A 20,800-nucleotide genomic window follows, 5' to 3' on the forward strand; every position below is an offset into this window, starting at 1 on the left:
AAACACTGCCAATGATATAGGAAAAATACTTTTTTTTTCACAAAGAATTTCATCAGGCAGTCATGTGGTTTGTTTTTTGAACTTACAATATCCCTTCCAAAAAAATCTGAGAAGCATATTTTGCACTGAACATTCAATACTGGCACCTTATGACTTTAAGAGAGTTTATTACTTTTTTTTAGAAAAGGTTTTTTGGGGTTATCAGGTATGAGAGATCTGTGGCTGGAAAGTGGGATCCTTTCTCTTTTTTAGCACCAGCGTCAGCATTGAGCACCCCTGATGAAGTAGAGTGTAAGTCAGATGCTGTGTAAAGCAAATGTTGACTGTTTTCAGAGTGGCTTGTTGGGTGAGGCTAATGAGCTGCTGGATAATCTTCAGAATTCTGGACAATTCATTCAAAGTAGTCTTGGCTATCATTCTGATTAAACAGTGTAATATGGGGAAACAGCACCATTATGGTGGCTGTTTAGTCGAACACACAGCCTTCCCCTGTGGTCTAGCAACTGGAGTTAGCATGGTAAGCAGTTGGCTGCTTAGCTAGGAACTGATCATTTGCAACCAAAGAAGAGCTGCATAGAATGAATGTTAACTTTACCTATTTACCCCCATTAAAGACCTCCCAGGATATTGCTGAGTCAAAATATGTTGAATTTAGCTCGAGCAATGGCAAATGTGTTGTGCATGGCTTTAATGCTGGAGAGGTCAGAGGGGGAGATAAAATGTGCCAGTATTCCCATTTCTGAGTATGGACATTAGGAAGGAGCAGGCTTTGAAGGCAGTTGTGACGGCCCCCTCAGTCAAACTGCTTACCATCACTGGCGTCTAGGCTCAGCCATGAAGAAAGCTCACTGGGGTGAGGCACTGGAATGCTGGCAGCACCTGTGAACCTGTATTCCAACAAGAGTCAGTAATTTAAAGAAAAGAGGGAAGAAGGCTGAAAAAAGAACCATAAAACTGTCCACTCTGTCCAGGGTGCCACAGAGTAGCGCTGGTGCACTGCCCGGAAGAGTAATCTCTTCAAAGTAATCAAGATAGCAATTTCACAAACTGGATCAATCCATTCTATCTCAATTATGTGTTACTAAGGAAACAAAGGAAGGTGATATCGATGCATTCATTGCAAGTCCTTAATCACACATACTTTAAGATTCTAAGTAATATGATGGAGAATCTATTGGCTGACTGCTAAACCCGAGGGTTATCTTTTATTCTTTACCCACCATTTCATGTTGATTTATATTTTGATGCACATCAGTAGCAAGGAATGAGGCTGATAATTTAGCATCAAAAGTATTATTGGGCTCAGGACCATCACATCATGGAAATGTTTAACATCCCAAACTCTGACCATCCAGCAACTTACGTATACTATGCACAAGGCTCACTAAAAGGTTGCCAATATGACAGAAATTAAGGAGCCTTGCAAAATGGACTCTTGGTTACTTCTCTCTTTAACAGCTTGGATCTGTAGCCTTCAATGAGGTGCTTGATAGTCTAAATGCTAAAACTAACTTCTGTAAAACATAACAATGCAGTTTTTGCGGAATACTGCTTGTGAATGAAGCACTGTCCAATGGTATGGACAGACATCATTAACTTCCAAAAGGTGCTTTGGAAAAGCCCACAAGACATCTTAAAATTTAGATCCAGTTGCCCCCTCCCAATTTTAGGGTTTCCTCAGTATCTTCAAATACATGGAACAGAACTTTAGTTCCCACGACATCTTAAAGTAAAATTAATACAAGATACACAGTCTATTGCTGGCAACCAGTCCCCAAGCCATGTGATGGTTCCAGTATGTCATGCACTTTGGTCCAGCAGCAATGCAGATATTAAAAGAAAATGACTTTGGATCATTGTGCAGTATGCCACAAATGCATTTCTGCCCCATGCCAGGAAGAGCCCTGCACTGTCTCAGTACCTTTCCAGCTGTGATTGGAGTCTGATATCTCCTTTTAAAAACTCCTATATATCTAACATCTTTTGTCTACTTATGTGGTAGATTTCATGATACTCATTACATAGTCTTAAATTTTCCCACTGGGGGCAGGAACAATGTTCCTTGCAGAATAATACAACATCCTTCTGTCTAAAGATTAGTACCATTAGTTCAAAATGCAACAAGCCGTCAACAACTGGCAATCAAGCCATCTGCCACAAAGAATTTAATTGAAATTAATCAAATGTTAATTAAATGCTGCAAAAGATCAACTGGAGCAAATACTGGGTTCACAATGATCAATATTTTCAATATATCAATGCACATATTGCCCCCTAGTGGTCTCATAACCTTACATCTTTTTGGCAAACCTCACTCCCATTGCCCAATGCACACTTTTTTTTAAAAACAGAGGAAAATGAGCCCAAGATCCACATTATACATGAGTGCAAAAAATATTAAAAACATGGGTGGTAAATGTTTATTAAAGGTCAATGAAATGGATGTTGGTTACACTTTTGAGACTCTTTAACATTGAACATTACAGCACAGTACAGGCCCTTCGGCCCACAGTGTTGTGCCGACATTTTATCCTGCTCTAATATCTATCTAACCCTTCCCTCCTACATAGCCCTCTATTTCTCTATCATTCATGTGTCTATCTGAGAGTCTCTTACGTGTCCCTAATGTATCTGCCCCCAAAACCTCTGCCGGCAGTGTGTTCCACGCACCCACTACTCTCTGTGTAAAAAACTTACCCCTGACATCCCCCTTATACCTTTCTCCAATCACCTTAAAATTATGTCCCCTCGTGTTAGCCATTTTTGCCCTAGGAAAAAGTCTCTGACTGTCCACTCGATCTATGCCTCATCATCTTGTACACCTCTATCAAGTCACCTCTCATCCTCCTTCTCTCCGAAGAGAAAAGTTCTAGCTCGCTCAACCAATCCTCATAAGACATGCTCTCCAATCCAGGCAGCATCCTGGTAAATCTCCTCTGCACTCTCTCTCTAAAGCTCCCACATCCTTCCTATTAATGAAGTGCCCAAAATACTCTAAGTGTGGTCTAACCAGAGTTCTGTAGAGCTGCAACATTACCTCGTGGCTCTTGAACTCAATACCCCGACTAATGAAAGCTAACACACCATACGCCTTCTTAACAACCCTATCAACCTGCGCGGCAACCTTGAGGGATCTATGGACGTAGACCCCAAGGTCCCTCTGTTCCTCCACACTGCTAAGAGTCCTGCCATTAACCTTGTATTCTGCCTTCAAATTCGATCTCCCGAAGTGTATCACTTCACACTTTTCCAGGTTGAGCTCCATCTGCCACTTCTCAGCCCGGGTCTGCATTCTATCAATATCCTGTTGTAATCTACAGCAACCTTCCACACTATCCACAACACCACCAACCTTTGTATCATTAGCAAACTTACTCACCCACCCTTCCACATCCTCATCCAAGTCATTTATAAAAATCACAAAGAGCAGGAGTCTCAGAACAGATCCCAGCGGAACACCACTGGTCACCAACCTCCAGTCAGAATACACTCCATCTACCACCACCCTCTGTCTTCTATGGGTGAGCCAATTCTGAATCCACACAGCCAAGTTTCCCTGGATCCCATGCCTCCTGACTTTCTGAATGAGCCTTCCATGAGGAACCTTATCAAACACCTTACTAAAATCCATGCACACCACATCTACTGCTCTACCTTCATCAATGTGCTTTGTCATATCCTCAAAGAATTCATTCAGGCTAGTGAGGCACGACCTGCCCCTCACAAAGCCATGCTGACTGTCCCTAATCAGCCTATGCTTCTCCAAGTGCTCATAAATCCTGTCTCTAAGAATCTTCTCCAGTAATTTGCCCACCATTGAAGTAAGACTCACTGGTCTGTAATTCCCAGGGTTATCCCTACTCCCTTTCCTAAACAAAGGAACAACATTTGTTAACGAAAGGGAATTTCTTAAAACCTGCTCCTCATCCACTAGGATTGTTTGGGTGAATTGTGACAGAACCCTCTTAATGGGTATGATAGGGATTTCTGCTGATTTGCTGTGAAGCAATGCAGGTGAAATGGGAACAGCTCAGAAATTTATTGGGAAAAGTTTCTTATTGTCGCACATGTGGTAACGTAAGCGTAGAGTTCCCAGTAAGGAGAAGAACTGATGAAGTAGATGGAAGTAAATTTTTGTGCAAAAACAGAATGGTAGAAAAATACATGAACATAAAAAGGAACATTTCTTACCTTTGGTTTGTATGCATTGAGCATGGACATTTCAACATTTTGGCCTCGCACGGGTTTTGGCTGTCTTTGGATGACAGGAGTTGATGACTTTTGATTATTACGACAAATACAGATAAAGAAGAACAAAAGAGCAATTGCCAGAGGAATTGCCACACTGGGAACCAGGATATAAAGAATCTCCATCTTGTTGTTTTCTTTGGAATCTGGTTAGCAATGAAAAAGTTAATGCTTTAAAATCAAAATACAGTATAGCACATTGCAATAAGAAAAGATACTTCCATTTGTACAGAATTTTTACTACATCAGGAAATCTCAAAAGTGTTCACAACCAATGAAATACACTTGAATTTTAATTACCGTTACAATTTAGAGAGATGAGGCAATCAACTTGTGCACAGCAAGGTTCCACAAACAGCAATTAGATGCATAATAATTTAATGGCCTGAATGGTTGTGGTGTACTACATCAATGACTGTTTCAGGCCCAGTACAGCAAACCCTATTCATGCCAGAGGCAGTGTGACAAAGTGGTCTTGGGGTCAACTAGTTCGATGAAACATGGTCATGTCAGGACTGATGAAGAAAAGTTGGTCCTCAGAATGATGTGACCCAATTTCCTGGGCAAAATAACATCATCCCTCATGACACTTGCACAGAACCACATCACCAGCATTAGGGCTTTTTGCAACTGGACCTGCTGGACTGAATTTCCAGAGTGGCAATTTGATCTGGAAATGGTCGTAATCAGGTTCCACTCAGGAAGTAATCAATTTTCACACAAAGAGCACTGAGAAAATCAACATTATGCAAGTTAATTTGGAAGTCAATCTATTTTTAGTAATAATAGTTTTGGGAGTAAATGTTGGCAAGCAGATCAGGAAAAGTTCTTCAACTAGTGCCACAGGATCTTTTACATTCACTTTTAAGGACAGCCAAGCTGCAGTTGATCTTATCTAAATGACAACACCTACAACATCGGCACACTACTTTGATACTGTACTTAATTCAGATTAGTTCATGTATTGTTACGGACTCAGTGAAAGTCCCTTTTAGAGAGTGTGTGTGTTTGTGTGTGTGGGGCGTGCTTACGTCAATAGAAGATAAAGGACGTAATGACGTTGTTGAAGAAGTAAGAAGAAGAAGAAGAAAGAGAGAGAGAGAGAAGGGAGAGAGACACCAGCCTGCTTGTTTTCTCTATCGATGGATGAGAAACAATAACTGTGTTTGCCACTGAAATCCATGTATGGAAGTTGGAAGTAATCCGGTGGAGTTCACTTTGTTGCTGACCTGTAGAAGGAAACAGGTATTTGTATGTGGACGACCACGGTTCGGATGCTTTTCGGGGTGAGGAAGTCACTACCGAGTAAACACTGAAGTGTCGTTTGGGTTCCATCGTGGAACATTTGGATTTCGTATGTACTCTCTCTATGTTTTTCTACATCTACATCTTATCTTCAGACAACGGTGGTTGTTGAAGAAGCCCTGGCTCATGTTTCACCTTATGGCTTGCGGAACTGAACTTTAAGAACCATTCCGGAACTGGGAGTTTTGGACTTTGTCACACACACACACGAAGAGTTTAGTTTTGGGGTTAACGTTCGAGGTTTAACATTTTTGAATTCTAACATACTAACATTTTTACTTTTATTTTACGTATTATCATAAGTAGTGATTAATAAAATAGTTTTTAACACTGAATCATGCTCAGTGTGTTTCTTTTGTTGCTGGTTTGTGACAGTATAAAGTCCTTTAAATTCCACTTTGAAACCCAGATTATTTGATTCAAAAGTGAGATCTCTGCTGCATTTGAGCAAGGGTTCACATATCTGTACCAAAGCACAACCAATAGGAGTAATAAACAAAACACAGACTTACTTCAGTTCAGTTGCAGTTAGGTGTCGTTGCTTATCCAATGATGCCAATTTTAATGGTTCACTTTCAACAAAAGCTGAACAGGTAAGCCTTATACCTCTGCCCATCATTTCATCAAATATTGTATGTGTCTTCATTTCATGAATGCTTCTATTAACATTGCTCCTCCAAGCTTTCTTTTATTATTCCTCCTGAGCCTTGATACTGTTAATGCAGGCAATTACTGTTTCTTGCAAATACTGTGCATCATGTGAAACTCTGGCCTTCTTTCTCAGAGCTGTCAAATCTGATGAGAGCATTTCTTACCTTGGCTTTTCTTTCACTTTGCAATATTCATGTCTGAAAGTCCAAACTTAGCATCACCTGATCACTACATTGATGTTATCTCTGGCTGTTTTGAAATCTTGTTCTGAGATAGGGTTTGCATTCCTCACTAATGTTTTTCAATTGTAACATTAGAAATGGAAGGAGGAGTAGGCCATTCAGTCCCTCAAGCAAGCTCTGCTGTTCAACAAGATCATGGTTAGTCTGATCTTGACCTCGACTCCACTTTTCTGCCTGTTTCCCGAACACTTGATTCTCCTAAAAGCTAAAATTTTCTCGACCCCAGCCTCGATTTAACTTAATGACACATCCCCTGCAGCTCTCTGAAGTGGAGAATTCCAGAGATTCACGGCTCTCTAAGTCAAGAAATTCCAACTTATCTCAGTTTTAAATAGGTAACCTTTTACCCTCAGCCTGTGCTCCCTAGTTCTAGGTTCCCCAACTAGATTAAACATTCTGTCAGCACGTCAGGGTAAGATTCAGTGCACTGACTCATTGCGCCATAGCTAGTGTCATCTTAAAAAATTTCAGTAGATGGTCCTTACCACACAGAGGAATTTCACACAACTCCAATTTCACAGATTCATCCAGAGTGAAGCACCATGGAGCATCCTTGTGATTTCCTGGGTTCCGGCAATAGGAATGACCACCATTGAGTTCAGGATATTTAACAGCAGTATAAGAATGACTGTGTGGATATTGAGAGTTCCATGGTTGGCACTGCCGCCCTGATTTGGTTACACTCACTGTGCCACGGTAATCGTTACCGCTGATATTAAAACACTTGTGATCTGCAGGAATAAAAAAGCATTCCTCAGCAAAAAGATTGAATAGGAATTCATGACATGTTTCCTTGATGGACCAATTAACTTTCAACCTAAGTCATAAACTAGTAAAATTCTTAAGTTTACTCTCTAATTTGTGCTGACCAAGTTGACCTCAGTTGGTGCCAACGGTGAAACCAGAACAGCCGTAGGTTAGTAAAGCCTTTAATAGCCATACATCCGTCCCTGCTGTAAAGATCTGGAGGTGAACTTCCCTTGGCCCTTTGCGGTCAAAGAGTTTGTTGAAACTCATTACCACACGTGAAACGTGGCCAGTTATTGTCTGCAAAATAGTGTTCTCAAAAGGAACCACAGCATTCAGGAGGGGGTTGGCAAAGTGGAGAATATTGGCAAGAAAGCAAAAGAATGTGCATGTAAGTATTCCTGAACTACTCAATGTCCATATATACGTTAGCAGAGAACAGAACAATATCCCATTTTTTACTTGTTTGAAGGTAGCCCCATAATTACTTCAGATTTAATCCAAATCAGCAGGCATTCAGCCAAGGCACCCCAGTCTAATTCCCTACTACCTCAGCTGATGAGGAGCATCACTTTGTGTTGTACCAAGCTACACACATCAGGAACTGCCTCAAGGTCTCTGATAGCTTAAGCAGTTTGTCTTGGGCTGTGGTAGAAACATCATTATTGATCTCAGTCCTCCTCAGTCGAAGATGAGAGGGAAGCAGTTAGTCAGGATTCCTGCCCCTGATTGCAATGCCACTACTAGTAGTGCATCTGATATTCACGTTTGCAGCAGGATCAGGAGCATCATTTGTGAGCCTCATGAATGGAATAGTTCTGTTGACATAATACTGATTATTAACTGATCATTATCTTGTTAAATAATAGCTATTGAATGAGGTAACTTCCATGTTGTTTATTTAGCCTAATTCAAGCCGACATCGGTTGTTGCCTTCCAAAAAAACAGAAAATATTATAGGGGAAAAAATGTACAAGCAATATTCTAAAGACAGCTGTCAAAACTAGCACTTATTAATATTCTCCTTTAGTCGAGGATTTCAAGTTTACTTACTCTTATTTATAGGTTCTGCCATTGGAATTCCAATGCGCATGCAGTTTGCTGCCTCCGGGCTGTCTGGCATGGGGAGATCTTCACAGTTTGGTAGCTTCAGTCTCATTAGGATCAAAGGATTTGATCTGGCGAAGATATATTCAGTCTTGCACAGGTCATTTTCCAGGATCTCACACTCATCTCTGCAAAGGTCACGAGGTTTGGGCATTGACGATGTATCATCACAGTATGGGAATGCAAAATGACAGAGTGAGGGAATGGCAAACTGGGAACACCGGTCGGTTAGATGATTCGAGGTTCCAATCATTGTGAAAGCAGCTGCACAGCAAATGCAAAAGATAGTTTAGTGGTTTAAATTTTCAAAGTTAACAGCAGTAATTACATTACACAGGAGAGAGCAACTCAGACCCCAAATCAAGATCATGTGAAACTCAAAGTTACAGAGGTTCTTCAGTAACTACATCAGCATATATGCATTTAAGAAATGTATGATGCTCTGTTTTGTGTAAAAAAAATGATTTAGTACAATATATCCAATTGGGTGCAATTTTTTTTTCTCTTAAATACTCCAATGACCCCTTGATAACTCTGTAGGAAAAATGCACCAATAACTGTGGAACTAAGTCCCAAAGATCCAGAAGATGTCAGGTACACTTTTAAGCCAATAGCAAGTTATCTAATCCTAACTGGGATTGCAAGGGAAGACCTGAAACTGACTAAAAACTTACTAAAGAAGGTAAAAATAATCATACAAGGTTTTCACTCATGCTAACTCTTCAATGAGACCTGCAGGAAAATGTACGTCTTTGCTTTCTAGTCTTATATCTAAATTAGTTTCGTCTTCAGTGGACATTCTCCTGCAAGTGCTGTGATCAGTGTCTAGGCTCGTGTATTTAGAATGGCCATCTGGTCAAGACACTGGAAGTTGACTAGTGAAGATGGAATCATATCCTGTTATGAGTCAGCACTTCTCCCAACTAAGCAAATCCCAGAAACCATCCCAAATTTCCTAACTTCAGCACAGTTGAAAGTTTGAAATCAGAAGCGGCAACTGTAAGCATATGTTAATACAAGGATAGTTTATCATCCAGTATTTCTTATACCTGTGATTTGGTTTTCAATTTCTCCTTGCATCTGCAGAGAGTCCACATAAATGCTGCTGTTGGCAATGAACCTCGCACAGGCAATGCCCCTGTAGGGCTGACAAAAGCCATCTTCTTCAAATGTAACTCTGCAGGATGAAAGGAAAGTTGGAAGTGAGTTCAACATAAGTCACAAGTTGCTGGTCAATAGAGGGCACTGTTGCAAATATTTTTAACAATTTCAACCTTTCATTCTTTCACTGCAATGTTCAGAAACCATCCAAGAACATCTTGAAAAAATTAAGTTACTTAAAAAAAAGAATAAAGGCCTTCAGTGAGCTTCTAATTTTAGCTCTTTTAGCTGGTAGAAAAACAAAATCTTGAAGTGCTTCATAGTTGCATTAATAGGTTGAGGTTCTTTTCCTTCCCAATTATTCTCCCCACTTCCCCTGACACCACCAGCATCTTAATATGATTCGTGATTCTTCATGACTATATCCAGAGAATGAGATCAAACAGGCTATTCACAACCAAATACAATACTGCTTAAAGCATCCTTGCAGGGACTATTTCATGACCTGGCTGCACAATCGAAGCAGATGATTCCCTGCTGCCTTACAAGAGGTATGAATTTTTTTGAATGAGGTTCTTATATACCTGCAAAAGTGCACCTTAAAGATCCAATGGCAGGGAATCTTCTCATCATCAAAAACAGTTTAACTTGCCATTCATCTCATTAAGGTTATGAGAACTTGTTCTCTGCTGTTTAATTGCTGTGTATGCTGAAATAATAATAATAATCACACTAGAAAAGTACCTTGTATTAACCATCTGAAACTATGTTTAAAAGCACCATATCAGCCCCTTTCTGTTTTTGTTTGATATCACTGAGCAAAAAGTCCCCTGATTGCTCTTCTTCTTCCCAATCCTTTTAAGACCAATTTTGGAGATGAGTTGTAAAGATATGTATCAGGGAGAAATGTTGACCAACTACTGGGAAAAAACAGAGAAACACACAATTGATTTTGACCTCCTTTTTATGGGGTTAGTGGATGAATACAAAATGTCATGACACATTGAGCCACCCAGAGCAAAGAATAGTCTGTAACTTAGCCATTCGCAATATTTCTATCATGTACTTGGCTGAGATCAGCTAACCCTGTGCAGATCAAGGCCTTCTTGTGCTGCCTTTTGTAGTTCGGATCCTAAAAGTACTGGACAACTTTTCTTCTGCTTCTTCTTAGGCAATCTCTTTGAGTTGAGGATGACTTATTTCCACTCCATATTTGTGGGTCTGGGAAGCTGATGAGGCTAATGTGGGAACTGTAGAATTTTCCACAGATGGGCAGGAGGTGCCTGATGGGCGCATGCATAGTTTGTGAGTTGTTATGTTCCTGCTGCTTATATAGGGCTTCTGTGTGCTCCCAATGCATGGACCCAAGGTTCTCTACAGCATTCCAAATAGTTCTTGATCACATTTAAAGACACAGCTATTTTACTTATCACTTTATCATTTATTCCTCTCTGGTTGTTCAGTCATGGTTATGAAATTAGGAAGACCTATTCTCATTTCTGTGCCCATGTCATTCAGTCTAGCAACAGTAAGCTCGTCCTGCCCAAGCACAAGAGTAGGATGGTTATAGGATGGTTAACCTCCACTCTTTGCTCCTCCTTTTAAGTACACTGGCTCCACTCAAAGCACTCGTCAGCAATGTGGATAACATCAAAAACACGGCTCTTAATTATAAATAACTATAGTGCTCTATCAAGCGATGCCTTTGTGATATGCATTTTAAAATCACGATATAATTTTTCCAGATCTTTTAAAGACAAAATTGTGATGCTTTAATTCTGTTGTAGAATCTTAGTACCCACTGTTAGTGTTTATCTACTCTGACTCCTTGTGTGAGAAAGCACATGTGCATCTGAAATGACTTCTCTTTACAGTAACAGCTTTTATAACTCATTCAGTGCCCCTCAGCACACTACTACAAAGGCTGGTGCTATACAAATTTTCAAGCTGGGATCTCTAAAACCTGAAGAAATTCACTGAGGAATTGTGAGGTCTCCTGAAACCTTTAGGTTCCTTTACTTTGTGGGTTTTGATTTGCATACTGATTCCAAACTAAATATAAACATTTTTTACATGATAGCATTGTTTCCTGTGGGCAGCTGACCCTCTTGCTTAGAAGGGTCGGGTCTCCTATGGAAAAGCTTTAAAAGTAAAACCATACACACATGCACAAGTAATTTTGTATCCCAAGATTGATCTGTACTTCCCCTCGATATCTAAACCAGCTGCTTCAGCCATGCAATTCACATTGGCACTTCTGGTGCTTTGGAGCTGGAGAAACTATAAGATTGACTTTCATGCAATATATGATTATGCATTATGTTTATATTAAAAACTTACAAATCTTGGCACGGAACACCATAAACTTCTAAAAACTGAAGTAATTAAAGACACTTGGAAGTACCACAAAGAAAAACTATGACAGTAAAGGTAATAATTTGGGAAAGAATTGACTCATTTTCAACCAATGTGGATTCAACAGACATTCCCAAGGGCATTATTGCAATCGCATCTTCTCAAAACTAAAATACATTACCCAAAACTGACATCAAATGTAACTGATGAAAGGATATTTCACTTAAAATAGATGTGATTACACTGGAGTGTTGAAGGTTCTGTACATAATCACAAAAGAAAATGAGCTGCTTTGAGAAAGCAAAAGGGAGATATATTAAAGCTCACCATTGGTTTCTAAGGCCATTCCTTCACAAACAGTTCCAGAAATAAATCAAACTATTCTAGAAATAAATCAAACCATTCTTTCCAAATTTAAAACAAAACTATTAAATCATCTTCTGTGTTTGAACACTTGTCTAGAAGGCATTGGTTCCAATGTACCTCAGACACACACTTGCAACTATCACTGTTTAAAACAAGCTGGGGATGGAGAGAAGAAAGGAAGTGAAAGATGTTTGTATAATGACAGAAACCCCTGACCAATGGACATTAGACCTGGAAGGTTCACATAAAAATATTAACCCCAGGCTCAGTGGAAATTGAGGCTTAGGCTTTGTTTCCATTAAAGTGATGTGCTGCCATTATCAATCAGGTCTTAATGTAGTACATCAATCGGGACCTTGGAGAATTTTGACACCCTCTGCAGGTAAATCCTGGGGTTGGGAATGTATGAGAACATGAAGACGCAGAGGTAAGCCTGGGCTGGCAGTAATTCAATGAGGGAAGGAGCAGCCAGTTATGCATCCACTAAAATGGGAGAATAATGATGTTAATTTACCTGATCGTGAGTGGCCTCCAGCACGCCCTTTTAAGGCTGATGATTAGGCGGATTTAAATTGATTGGCAGAAGATCCAGGAGGACAATTTCTTTTAAGGCTGCTGATTAAGCTGAATGAACAAAGTTGCAAGCTCTGTCTGGCTGATAACTGATTTGAAGCTCTGTCTTAAAACACATTTCAGAATCCAGTTTTGTACCTTCCTGGCCCAGATACCTGCTTCAAGTGGAAGATGCAGAACCCTGGACAGCTGAATGTTCCCTTCTTTAAGTCAGGCCAATTCCACAAGTAAACAATTTCCAAAATCCCCACTGTGCAAATTTTTAACCTCTAAATAGGTAATTCGCTCAAATTGAACTTGTTAGTGTTTCAATCCACACATCAAGCTACTCAATGTTTCATGATAAGAGTTAATGTTTTGCAAAACATATTTAGAAACTGTCAGTTGTAGTAAATCAGATTGATTACAAAACATGGCAAAAGTTGTGAGAAGTGATCAGTTTCAGTGATTGGAATGGAACTTGTGAGAACTACAAAGATCCTGCTTTCTTGTGCTGTTGACAATGCACGAGCTTGATGCAGGAATATTTTACTTACTTTCGTTTTCTTGTTCGGGGATGTGGATGTTGCTGGCAAAACCAGCCTTTACTGCCCATTTCTAATTGTCCCAGAATGCAGAAGGCGGATAAAAGTTGGGTTTGGAGTTAGATATAGGACAGCATACTTCCTTCCCTGAAGGTGACTAATGGAACAGCTGAGCAGAACTAAGTTGGTTTGTTCTTATTTTGTGTCTATCCCACAAACAATAAACCTAGAAGTAGCTTGTGAGAACTTTATATTTTCCTCAAGTGAACGTTTGAGGGAAGGTGAGAGTGGTGTGGGGGGACAAACCAAACGGAGCATTCTGGAGTACGTTAGCCTGCTTTTGGGTGAGTTATAATATTCTGACAAAGTTCTCTTACGATACATTACAAAGTTCTCTTACCTCCATACATTTGATGGAGGTGTCCAGAATTACAGGGTGTTGTAATAGAGAAGGGAGGGAGAAACTCTTTTCACTGATGAATGACACGGATTTAAATTGATTGGCAAAAAATCCAGGAGGACAATTTCTTTTTATACAGGAAGTTGTTTCATGACAGAATAGTGTATGTGAAAGGGTGATGGATGCAGATTCATCTGTAACCACAAAAGGATTATTACTCGGGAGAAGCAAGTTGCAAGAATTTGGGGTAAAACTAGCCAATAGATCTAACTGAAAAGCTTCTAAAAGAGCTGGTACAGGCACACTGCGCTGAATGGCGTCCTTCTATGCTGTATCATTCTATGATTTGTAACATGCTGTAACCATTGTCTGACATTACATAATCTACATAAAAAACATCAACTATCAGGAAATACCAAAAATGATATTATTAAAAGTATAACAAAGTGTGAATGACATATGGAGAGCCGGTAGTCAGGTCTGCATAATGGAAACAAAACTTAATTCCCTCATCCCTGTTCCCACATCCAACAATAGTTGAGCATTTAAGAACAATTATAGTTTACGGTGATTTTAATTTCTTTACTGACAGACTCAAAAGAGCACTAAAGGCCAGAAATTATTTTTGACAAGAGTGGAGGTCAAAAGCAACACTTTTATGGCATCATTATGTCCATTATTTGCTAATGCCTCTGTTAAATGGACAAAGGAAGGTTTTAAAAATCCATCAAATGTACATCCACTCCTATCAGAACTGTAACTTTTAACCTCATGTTAACATATCAAAAACAGAAGATATACGCAACGGATTGAATAGTATTGAAAACAAAATGTGGTAATTTGTATCTAATCCTTTTGTTTGGATAATATTGAATCATGTTCATCAATTAAAAAAATCTAAAATAGATGCACTGGCACACAGGTGATAACGCTACTGGACAAAAAATATCTTTCTTCCCCATTTTTCTCTTGTTTTGCTCTGAAGGCACTTAAATGCTGGAGTATAGTGGCACAAATGACCTCCAAAGCTTTAGCTAAGTGCCTGTTTATTATGTATGGGCCTCGAGGATGAATGTCAGCTATTTTTTTCCAACAATGTAAATGTGATCTCACCAGACACCCATAAAGGCAACGTTCCATCAAGGGTCACTGAATAACAATAAGGAGCAGGAGTCCTTAACTTATTTTGTTCTTCTCCTCTTAGGCCAGGCGGTGCTGGGACTAATTGCAACACTCTGCCATCACCCTGGTTTAGATCAGCATAAAGCAGATCAAAGGCACTGCATTCCTGCTCTGCAAAATTCAATTCCACAAGCAGCAGCAATGTTTCAGCATAGCTTTGTAGAGTGCAGTTATTTACTAAGGAAATGTATACTACTATCAAGAGCTACAGATGCTTGAGTCAAAATACCCAAAGATCATGGGCATTGATTGTAGTTGGAATTCATATCAAAAAGCTTGTTAGTTTATGTCAGATTACACTGATAATTTGCAATTTATTAATTAAAACATCTGTGAATCTGTCTCACATCAAATGCTATCACACAAGTGCTTGGTTCGCTTTAATAGAATAAGTCCACGTATCTCAACCAACCCACTGAATCCTATTTTGATTGACTAGTTATTTTTGGGCTACATTCTGGACCTCAATTTGGAAAGCTGGTATGAATTGTAGTAACTATTTTGTGTTACTCACAGAGTCATAGACCACAGAAACAGGCCCTTTAGCCCAACTGGTCCATACCAACCAAGATGTCCAACCAAGCTAGTCCCATTTGCCCGCATTTGGCCCATATCCTTATGAACCTTTCCTATCTTTGTACCTATCCCACGGTCTTTTTAAAGTCATTATTGTACCTGCCTCAACCACTTCCTCTGGCAGCTCATTCCATTTATGTACCACCCACTGTGTAAAAAAAGTTGCCCCTCAAGTTCCTATTAAATCTTTCCCCTCTCATCTTAAACCTATGCCCTCTTGTTCTTGATTCCCCAGCCCTGGGGAAAAGACTGAGTATATTCACCCTATCTATACCCCTCATGATTTTAAAAACCTCTATAAAGATCACCCCTCAGTCTCCTATCCTCCAAGGAAAAAAAGTCCTAGCCTGTCCGACCTCTCCCTATAACTCAGTCCCTCAAGTCCTGGCAGCATCCTTATAAATCTTTTCTGCACTCTTTCCAGTTTAATAACAGCTTTGCTGTAGTAGGATGACCAAAATTGAACACAATACTCAAGGCTTACTGGATCCTTGACTTTCTAACCAATAGACCGCAATCAGTGAGGATAGGCAGCAATACCTCCAGCACAAGTATTCTCAACACTGGTGCCCCACAAGGCTGCGTCCTCAGCCCTCTACTCTACTCCACATACACTCATGACTGTGTGGCCAGATTTTGCTCTAACTCCATCTACAAGTTTGCAGATGATACCACCGTTGTAGGCCGTATCGCAAACAGCGATGAGTCGGAGTACCGGAAGGAGATAGAGAGCTTAGTGGAATGGTGTCATGACAACAGCCTTTCCCTCAATGTCAACAAAACAAAAGAGCTGGTCATTGTCTTCAGGAAAGGGGGCAGTGTACATGCACCTGTCTACATTAACAGTACTGAGGTTGAGAGGGTTGAGAGCTTCAAGTTCCTGGGAGTGAACATCACCAACAGCCTGTCCTGGTCAAATCACATAGCTGCCACAGTCAAGAAAGCTCACCAGCGCCTCTACTTCCTCAGGAGGCTAAAGAAATTCGGTTTATCCCCTTTGACTCTCACCAACTTTTATTGATGCACCATAGAAAGCATCCTATCTGGATGCATCATGGCTTGGTACGGCAACTGCTCTGCCCAGGGCCGCAAGAAACTGCAGAGAATTGTGGACACAGCCAAGCGCATCACAGATACCAGCCTCCCCTCTTTGGACTCTGTCTTTGTCTCCCGCTGTCTTGGTGAAGCAGCCAGCATAATCGAAGACCCCACCCACCCGGGTCATTCTTTCTTCTCTCCTCTTCCATCAGGTAGAAGATACAAGAGCCTGAGGGCATCTACCACCAGACTTAAGGACAGTTTCTACCCCACCGTGATAAGACTATTGAACGATTCCCTTATACGATGAGATGGACTACGACCTCACGATCTACCTTGTTGTGACCTTGCACCTTATTGCACTGCACTTTCTCTGTAGCTGTGACACTTCACTCTGTACTGTTATTCTTTTTACCTGTACTACATCAATGCACTCTGTACTAACCCAATGTAACTGCACTGTGTAATGAATTGACCTGTACGATCGGTATGCAAGACAAGTTTTTCACTGTACAAGTGACAATAATAAACCAATACCAATACAAGCATCTTGTACAACTGCAACATAACCTCCTAACTTCTATGCTCAATGTGCTGACTGGTGAAGGCCAGCGTGTCAAAAGCCTTCATCAATCTGTCTACCTGTGATTCCACTTTCAGGGAACCATGTACTCATCTAGGTCCCTCTGTTCTACAACACTCCTTAGGGTCCTACCATTTATTGTGAAAGTCTTACCTTGTTTTGACTTTCCAAAATGCAACACCTCGCACTCATCTGAATTAAACTCCATTTGCCATTCCTTGGGCCACTTATCCAGCTGATCAAGATCCCCCTGTAATTCTTGATAACCTTTTGCTAACTGTTACTACACAATAAATAAATGGATAGCAAGACGGCATCTGGATATATCCAATGTTAGTCAGGTTTAAGCATGATATAGTGGTACAGCAGTGAGTGCTGCTGACTCTCAGCTGCAGGAACCAGAGTTCAAGCCAGATCATAGGTGTTGTCTGTGCAGAGTTTGCATGTTCTCTCTGTGACCTTGTGGGCTTCATCAGGGTGCTCTGGTTTCCAAAGACATGCTCTTAGGTTTATTGGCTACTCTAAGTTTGGTTAATGTGGGTTAATGGCAAAGAGCATCAAAGGGGAGTTGATGGGCATGTATGAGAAAGAGCAAGTTGTGGGGGTACAGGAGGAAAAGGAATAATAAGGTTGCTCCCTGGGAACTGGAATAGACCTAATGGACTGAATGACCTCCTCCAGATGTTGTATCTGGTTGAGATACTTGAATTCCCTATTGCAGCAAGGCTGGTGATGGAAAAAAGAAATGGTGGTAAAGCCCCGCACAAGGCACTATTCAGAGAATCATCAACAGACCTGCTTAAAGAAATAGCAAACATTAAGTAAAAGCCATCAAACCTGTTCCATGCACAAAAAATGTTAAATCTACTCTAGTTTAGGAGGCAGAACCAATACCCGCCGATCAACAAAGATTTTGGGTCAGAAGTTACTGGGAAATGGGGAAGTTCCAAACATGCTGGTTGCTTTTCACTGGCCATTTCTCTTCTGTACTCCAGCATTCGACTCCTCACGTAGTCCAGTGGTGCAGCAGGACCTTGTGACAATCTCCCAGCGCTTACACCAGGGAATTCACCTAGTGAAGCTGTGCCATTTTGACCTGACGCAGAAATGACAAACCTATTATTTCCAAAGTGGACGAGTGACTATGAGGGACCTAGATAAGTGTTTGGTAATTTACATCTCTTTTATATTTCAGTATTCTTTAAATGCTTTTAACAATGTGTTGTAATTGCTTGATTGATTTGTAATAGATTTTGAATTTCAGAAACAACTATTCATAGATTTTGACAGATTTAAAAGCTGGCAAAGCTAGCGGTACAGTTTATCCAGTTGCCAAAGTTGTTGTCTATTTCACGGGAAGGACTTGTTCTGCTCATCCCCATCCCGACACTCACCAGCCCCACACCACGGCATTATATCATGGGAATGCCTTGCCATGATCAAACAAAAATTTAGAAGCAATTTCACATGGGTGGATCTGCAATAGATAAGCCTATACTTAACAGTGACAGCAGGCAGCAGGTTCTAGCCCAATGGGTGCCTTTCAAAACAGAATATGTTTGATTCCTTTTCTCCCAGTGAAACGTTTAGCCCAGATGTAAGAATCCAGTGTTCTTTATTATAAAAGCATCAATTGGAATGGACAAGAGAATCTCCAAGAATGGAATCCTTTGATGTGTAAACTGGACACATTTATTTCAGCAAAGCCTGCAGTTTATCTATCATCACTAAAAAAATACCTGAAAATGTTCAAAGATTCAAGTCAAAGATTTAAGTCAAAGATTTCAGATAATTTGATTACTCTTAGCTAGCTCAACTATAATGAACTATACATAATACATTTTAATACTTTTTTCCAAAGGTGTTTAGCTGATTTTTATGCTTTATTGATTTTTACAAAGTTGCCTTCTATAAAACTAATGACCACGTTTCTATTAATGACCATATCTCTATTAAAAGTATAGATTTATTCCTCACCCACATATTACAAATGTACTCTTCCCATTTAGTATCGAAGTATCTAGCTTAATATTAATATTGCACAATATGAAGATGGTGTTACCTAAATCGCAAAAGCATGCATTTTCCTTGCCTAACCTATTTTGCAATCTGCCAGATACAATGAGGAATTTGTCTTTTGCACAGTGCCAAGTCTCAACCTACTGCTGATTGAGCAAACAACAAGTTAGAATTCTGTACACGGTTGGCGGACTGCCCTCAATCCGTTATCCTAAATATAAAACGATCTCACTCAACAACGCTGAACATAGTACAGCAGCAGAGTGACTTGGTGTTAGGATATGCAAGCACAGCATTAATTTCAGCTCTTGGAAGAAGACAGAATGCCTCTCTCACTTCCCTTTGGAAAGAAATAAAAATAAACTATATGACGATTTTCTCTATACTAATGCAGAGAACCTCAAAAGTATTAAATTGTGACCCTTAAATTGCACCAAATGCTTTTTTGTTGATTCACACAAGCACAAACCCAAGATTCATGGTAGAGAACACCAGTAAATTGGAAAAGAGTGTGTAGAAAATTAGATAAATAGTGGCGGTTATGTTACATTAAAATTGACTTTTAAAACCCTGCAGCTTTAGGAAAAAGAAAAGCCCAAGGGTATAAAGAACTGGCTAGTTTTCAGAGGTAGGGGAAGAGCGAGTTAGAATATGAGATGGCTGAACAAGTCTTAATTTCAGAACTGCGATAAATAAGTTTCAAATATAAATTCCTTGGACTCCTGTTTCAGCTGATCGTGACTGCAAAAACACAGTGGTTGAAATGTTCTTTTCCTTTTTATGCTGCCAGTTTTCTTGGTGGAAAGTTGGCTATGGTACAGTGCCTTGGCACAGGGAAGTGATCTTCTCCACTTCTAGTTTGGCCATAGAGAACATCAGTGGTAGTCTATGAAGATTATTCAGTGCACAGATAGAAAGCTGAAGGAAATGGATACAAGGGCCACAGTATGCCTTGAGGTCCATTGCTTCAGGCTTACTTGTAACAGCAAAGAATTTGCTATAATGACAAATCCTGTGTGTCTCCAAATTCTCCTTCCCTTCAAAGGGACAAAATTGAGTCCCAGCTGGTATTTCAGTAAAATGGATTACTTGGCTGAAGCAGTGAATTTAAGTACTGACTGTGAATACAAAGCCACTGAGTACAGGAATTACCTGTTCAGAGAATTAAGCACTCAGGGTTGGAGTGCAGTCAGCCAATACACATTATATGAAATGAAACCTAAGACCTTCCCATAATTATTTCATGAAACAGTATTGAATTTTTAAAAAATTGTCCTGCAATGATGGGATCAGCATTTGAGAGCAGGAAGGAAGCCAACTCCAGAGATTCAGCTGGAGATGAACACACTGTATGCATTATCCAATCAGTATTTTCAAACCAATAAAGCGGACTCCTGCAGTCTGTGAGATTCAAAAACCTTTCCCCTCAAGCAGTACAAAGGCTTAATAACTTGCCTTCCTCGCCAATATTCCTCCCAACGTTCCTTAAAGCACAAAAGCAGCAAAACTAGGTTCTGTAATACCAGATGTTTGGGTGCTATGTATGCCGATTAACCTGGAATTTCATGAGCAAGTGGGCATTTTTAGGTCCAGTCTTGTGTTAAGGACATCAGTGCAAATGACAATAGTGCCCACTGGAAGCTGACTGTGACATCAGTCTTTGGACAATGCGGATTTGAAGCCATTGCTACCTTGGTGACATAACTGATGCCATGTGTGCATGAAGAAAGAAGTAATTGGCACAGGAAGAAACCCTCCTTTTTGCACTAGTGCTATTTACAGA

The 20,800-nt window shown here is 40.1% G+C and overlaps 1 protein-coding gene across 2 annotated transcripts in view; it reads right to left on the minus strand.

Moving 5' to 3' along the window:
* ror1 (receptor tyrosine kinase-like orphan receptor 1) overlaps window positions 1–20,800 on the minus strand; it is a 218,939-nt gene that overhangs the window by 10,690 nt on the left and 187,449 nt on the right. For both annotated transcript variants that reach the window (XM_052012605.1, XM_052012604.1), the window contains exons 5-8: window positions 9,350–9,477; window positions 8,247–8,564; window positions 6,932–7,177; window positions 4,192–4,394 (exon numbers count right to left, since the gene is read on the minus strand). In XM_052012605.1, the coding sequence (XP_051868565.1) occupies window positions 4,192–4,394; window positions 6,932–7,177; window positions 8,247–8,564; window positions 9,350–9,477 (895 nt within the window). The remainder of the gene's footprint in view (window positions 1–4,191; window positions 4,395–6,931; window positions 7,178–8,246; window positions 8,565–9,349; window positions 9,478–20,800) is intronic.

The sequence above is a fragment of the Pristis pectinata genome, chromosome 3 (assembly GCF_009764475.1).
Source record: "Pristis pectinata isolate sPriPec2 chromosome 3, sPriPec2.1.pri, whole genome shotgun sequence".
Classification (NCBI taxonomy): Eukaryota; Metazoa; Chordata; class Chondrichthyes; order Rhinopristiformes; family Pristidae; genus Pristis; species Pristis pectinata.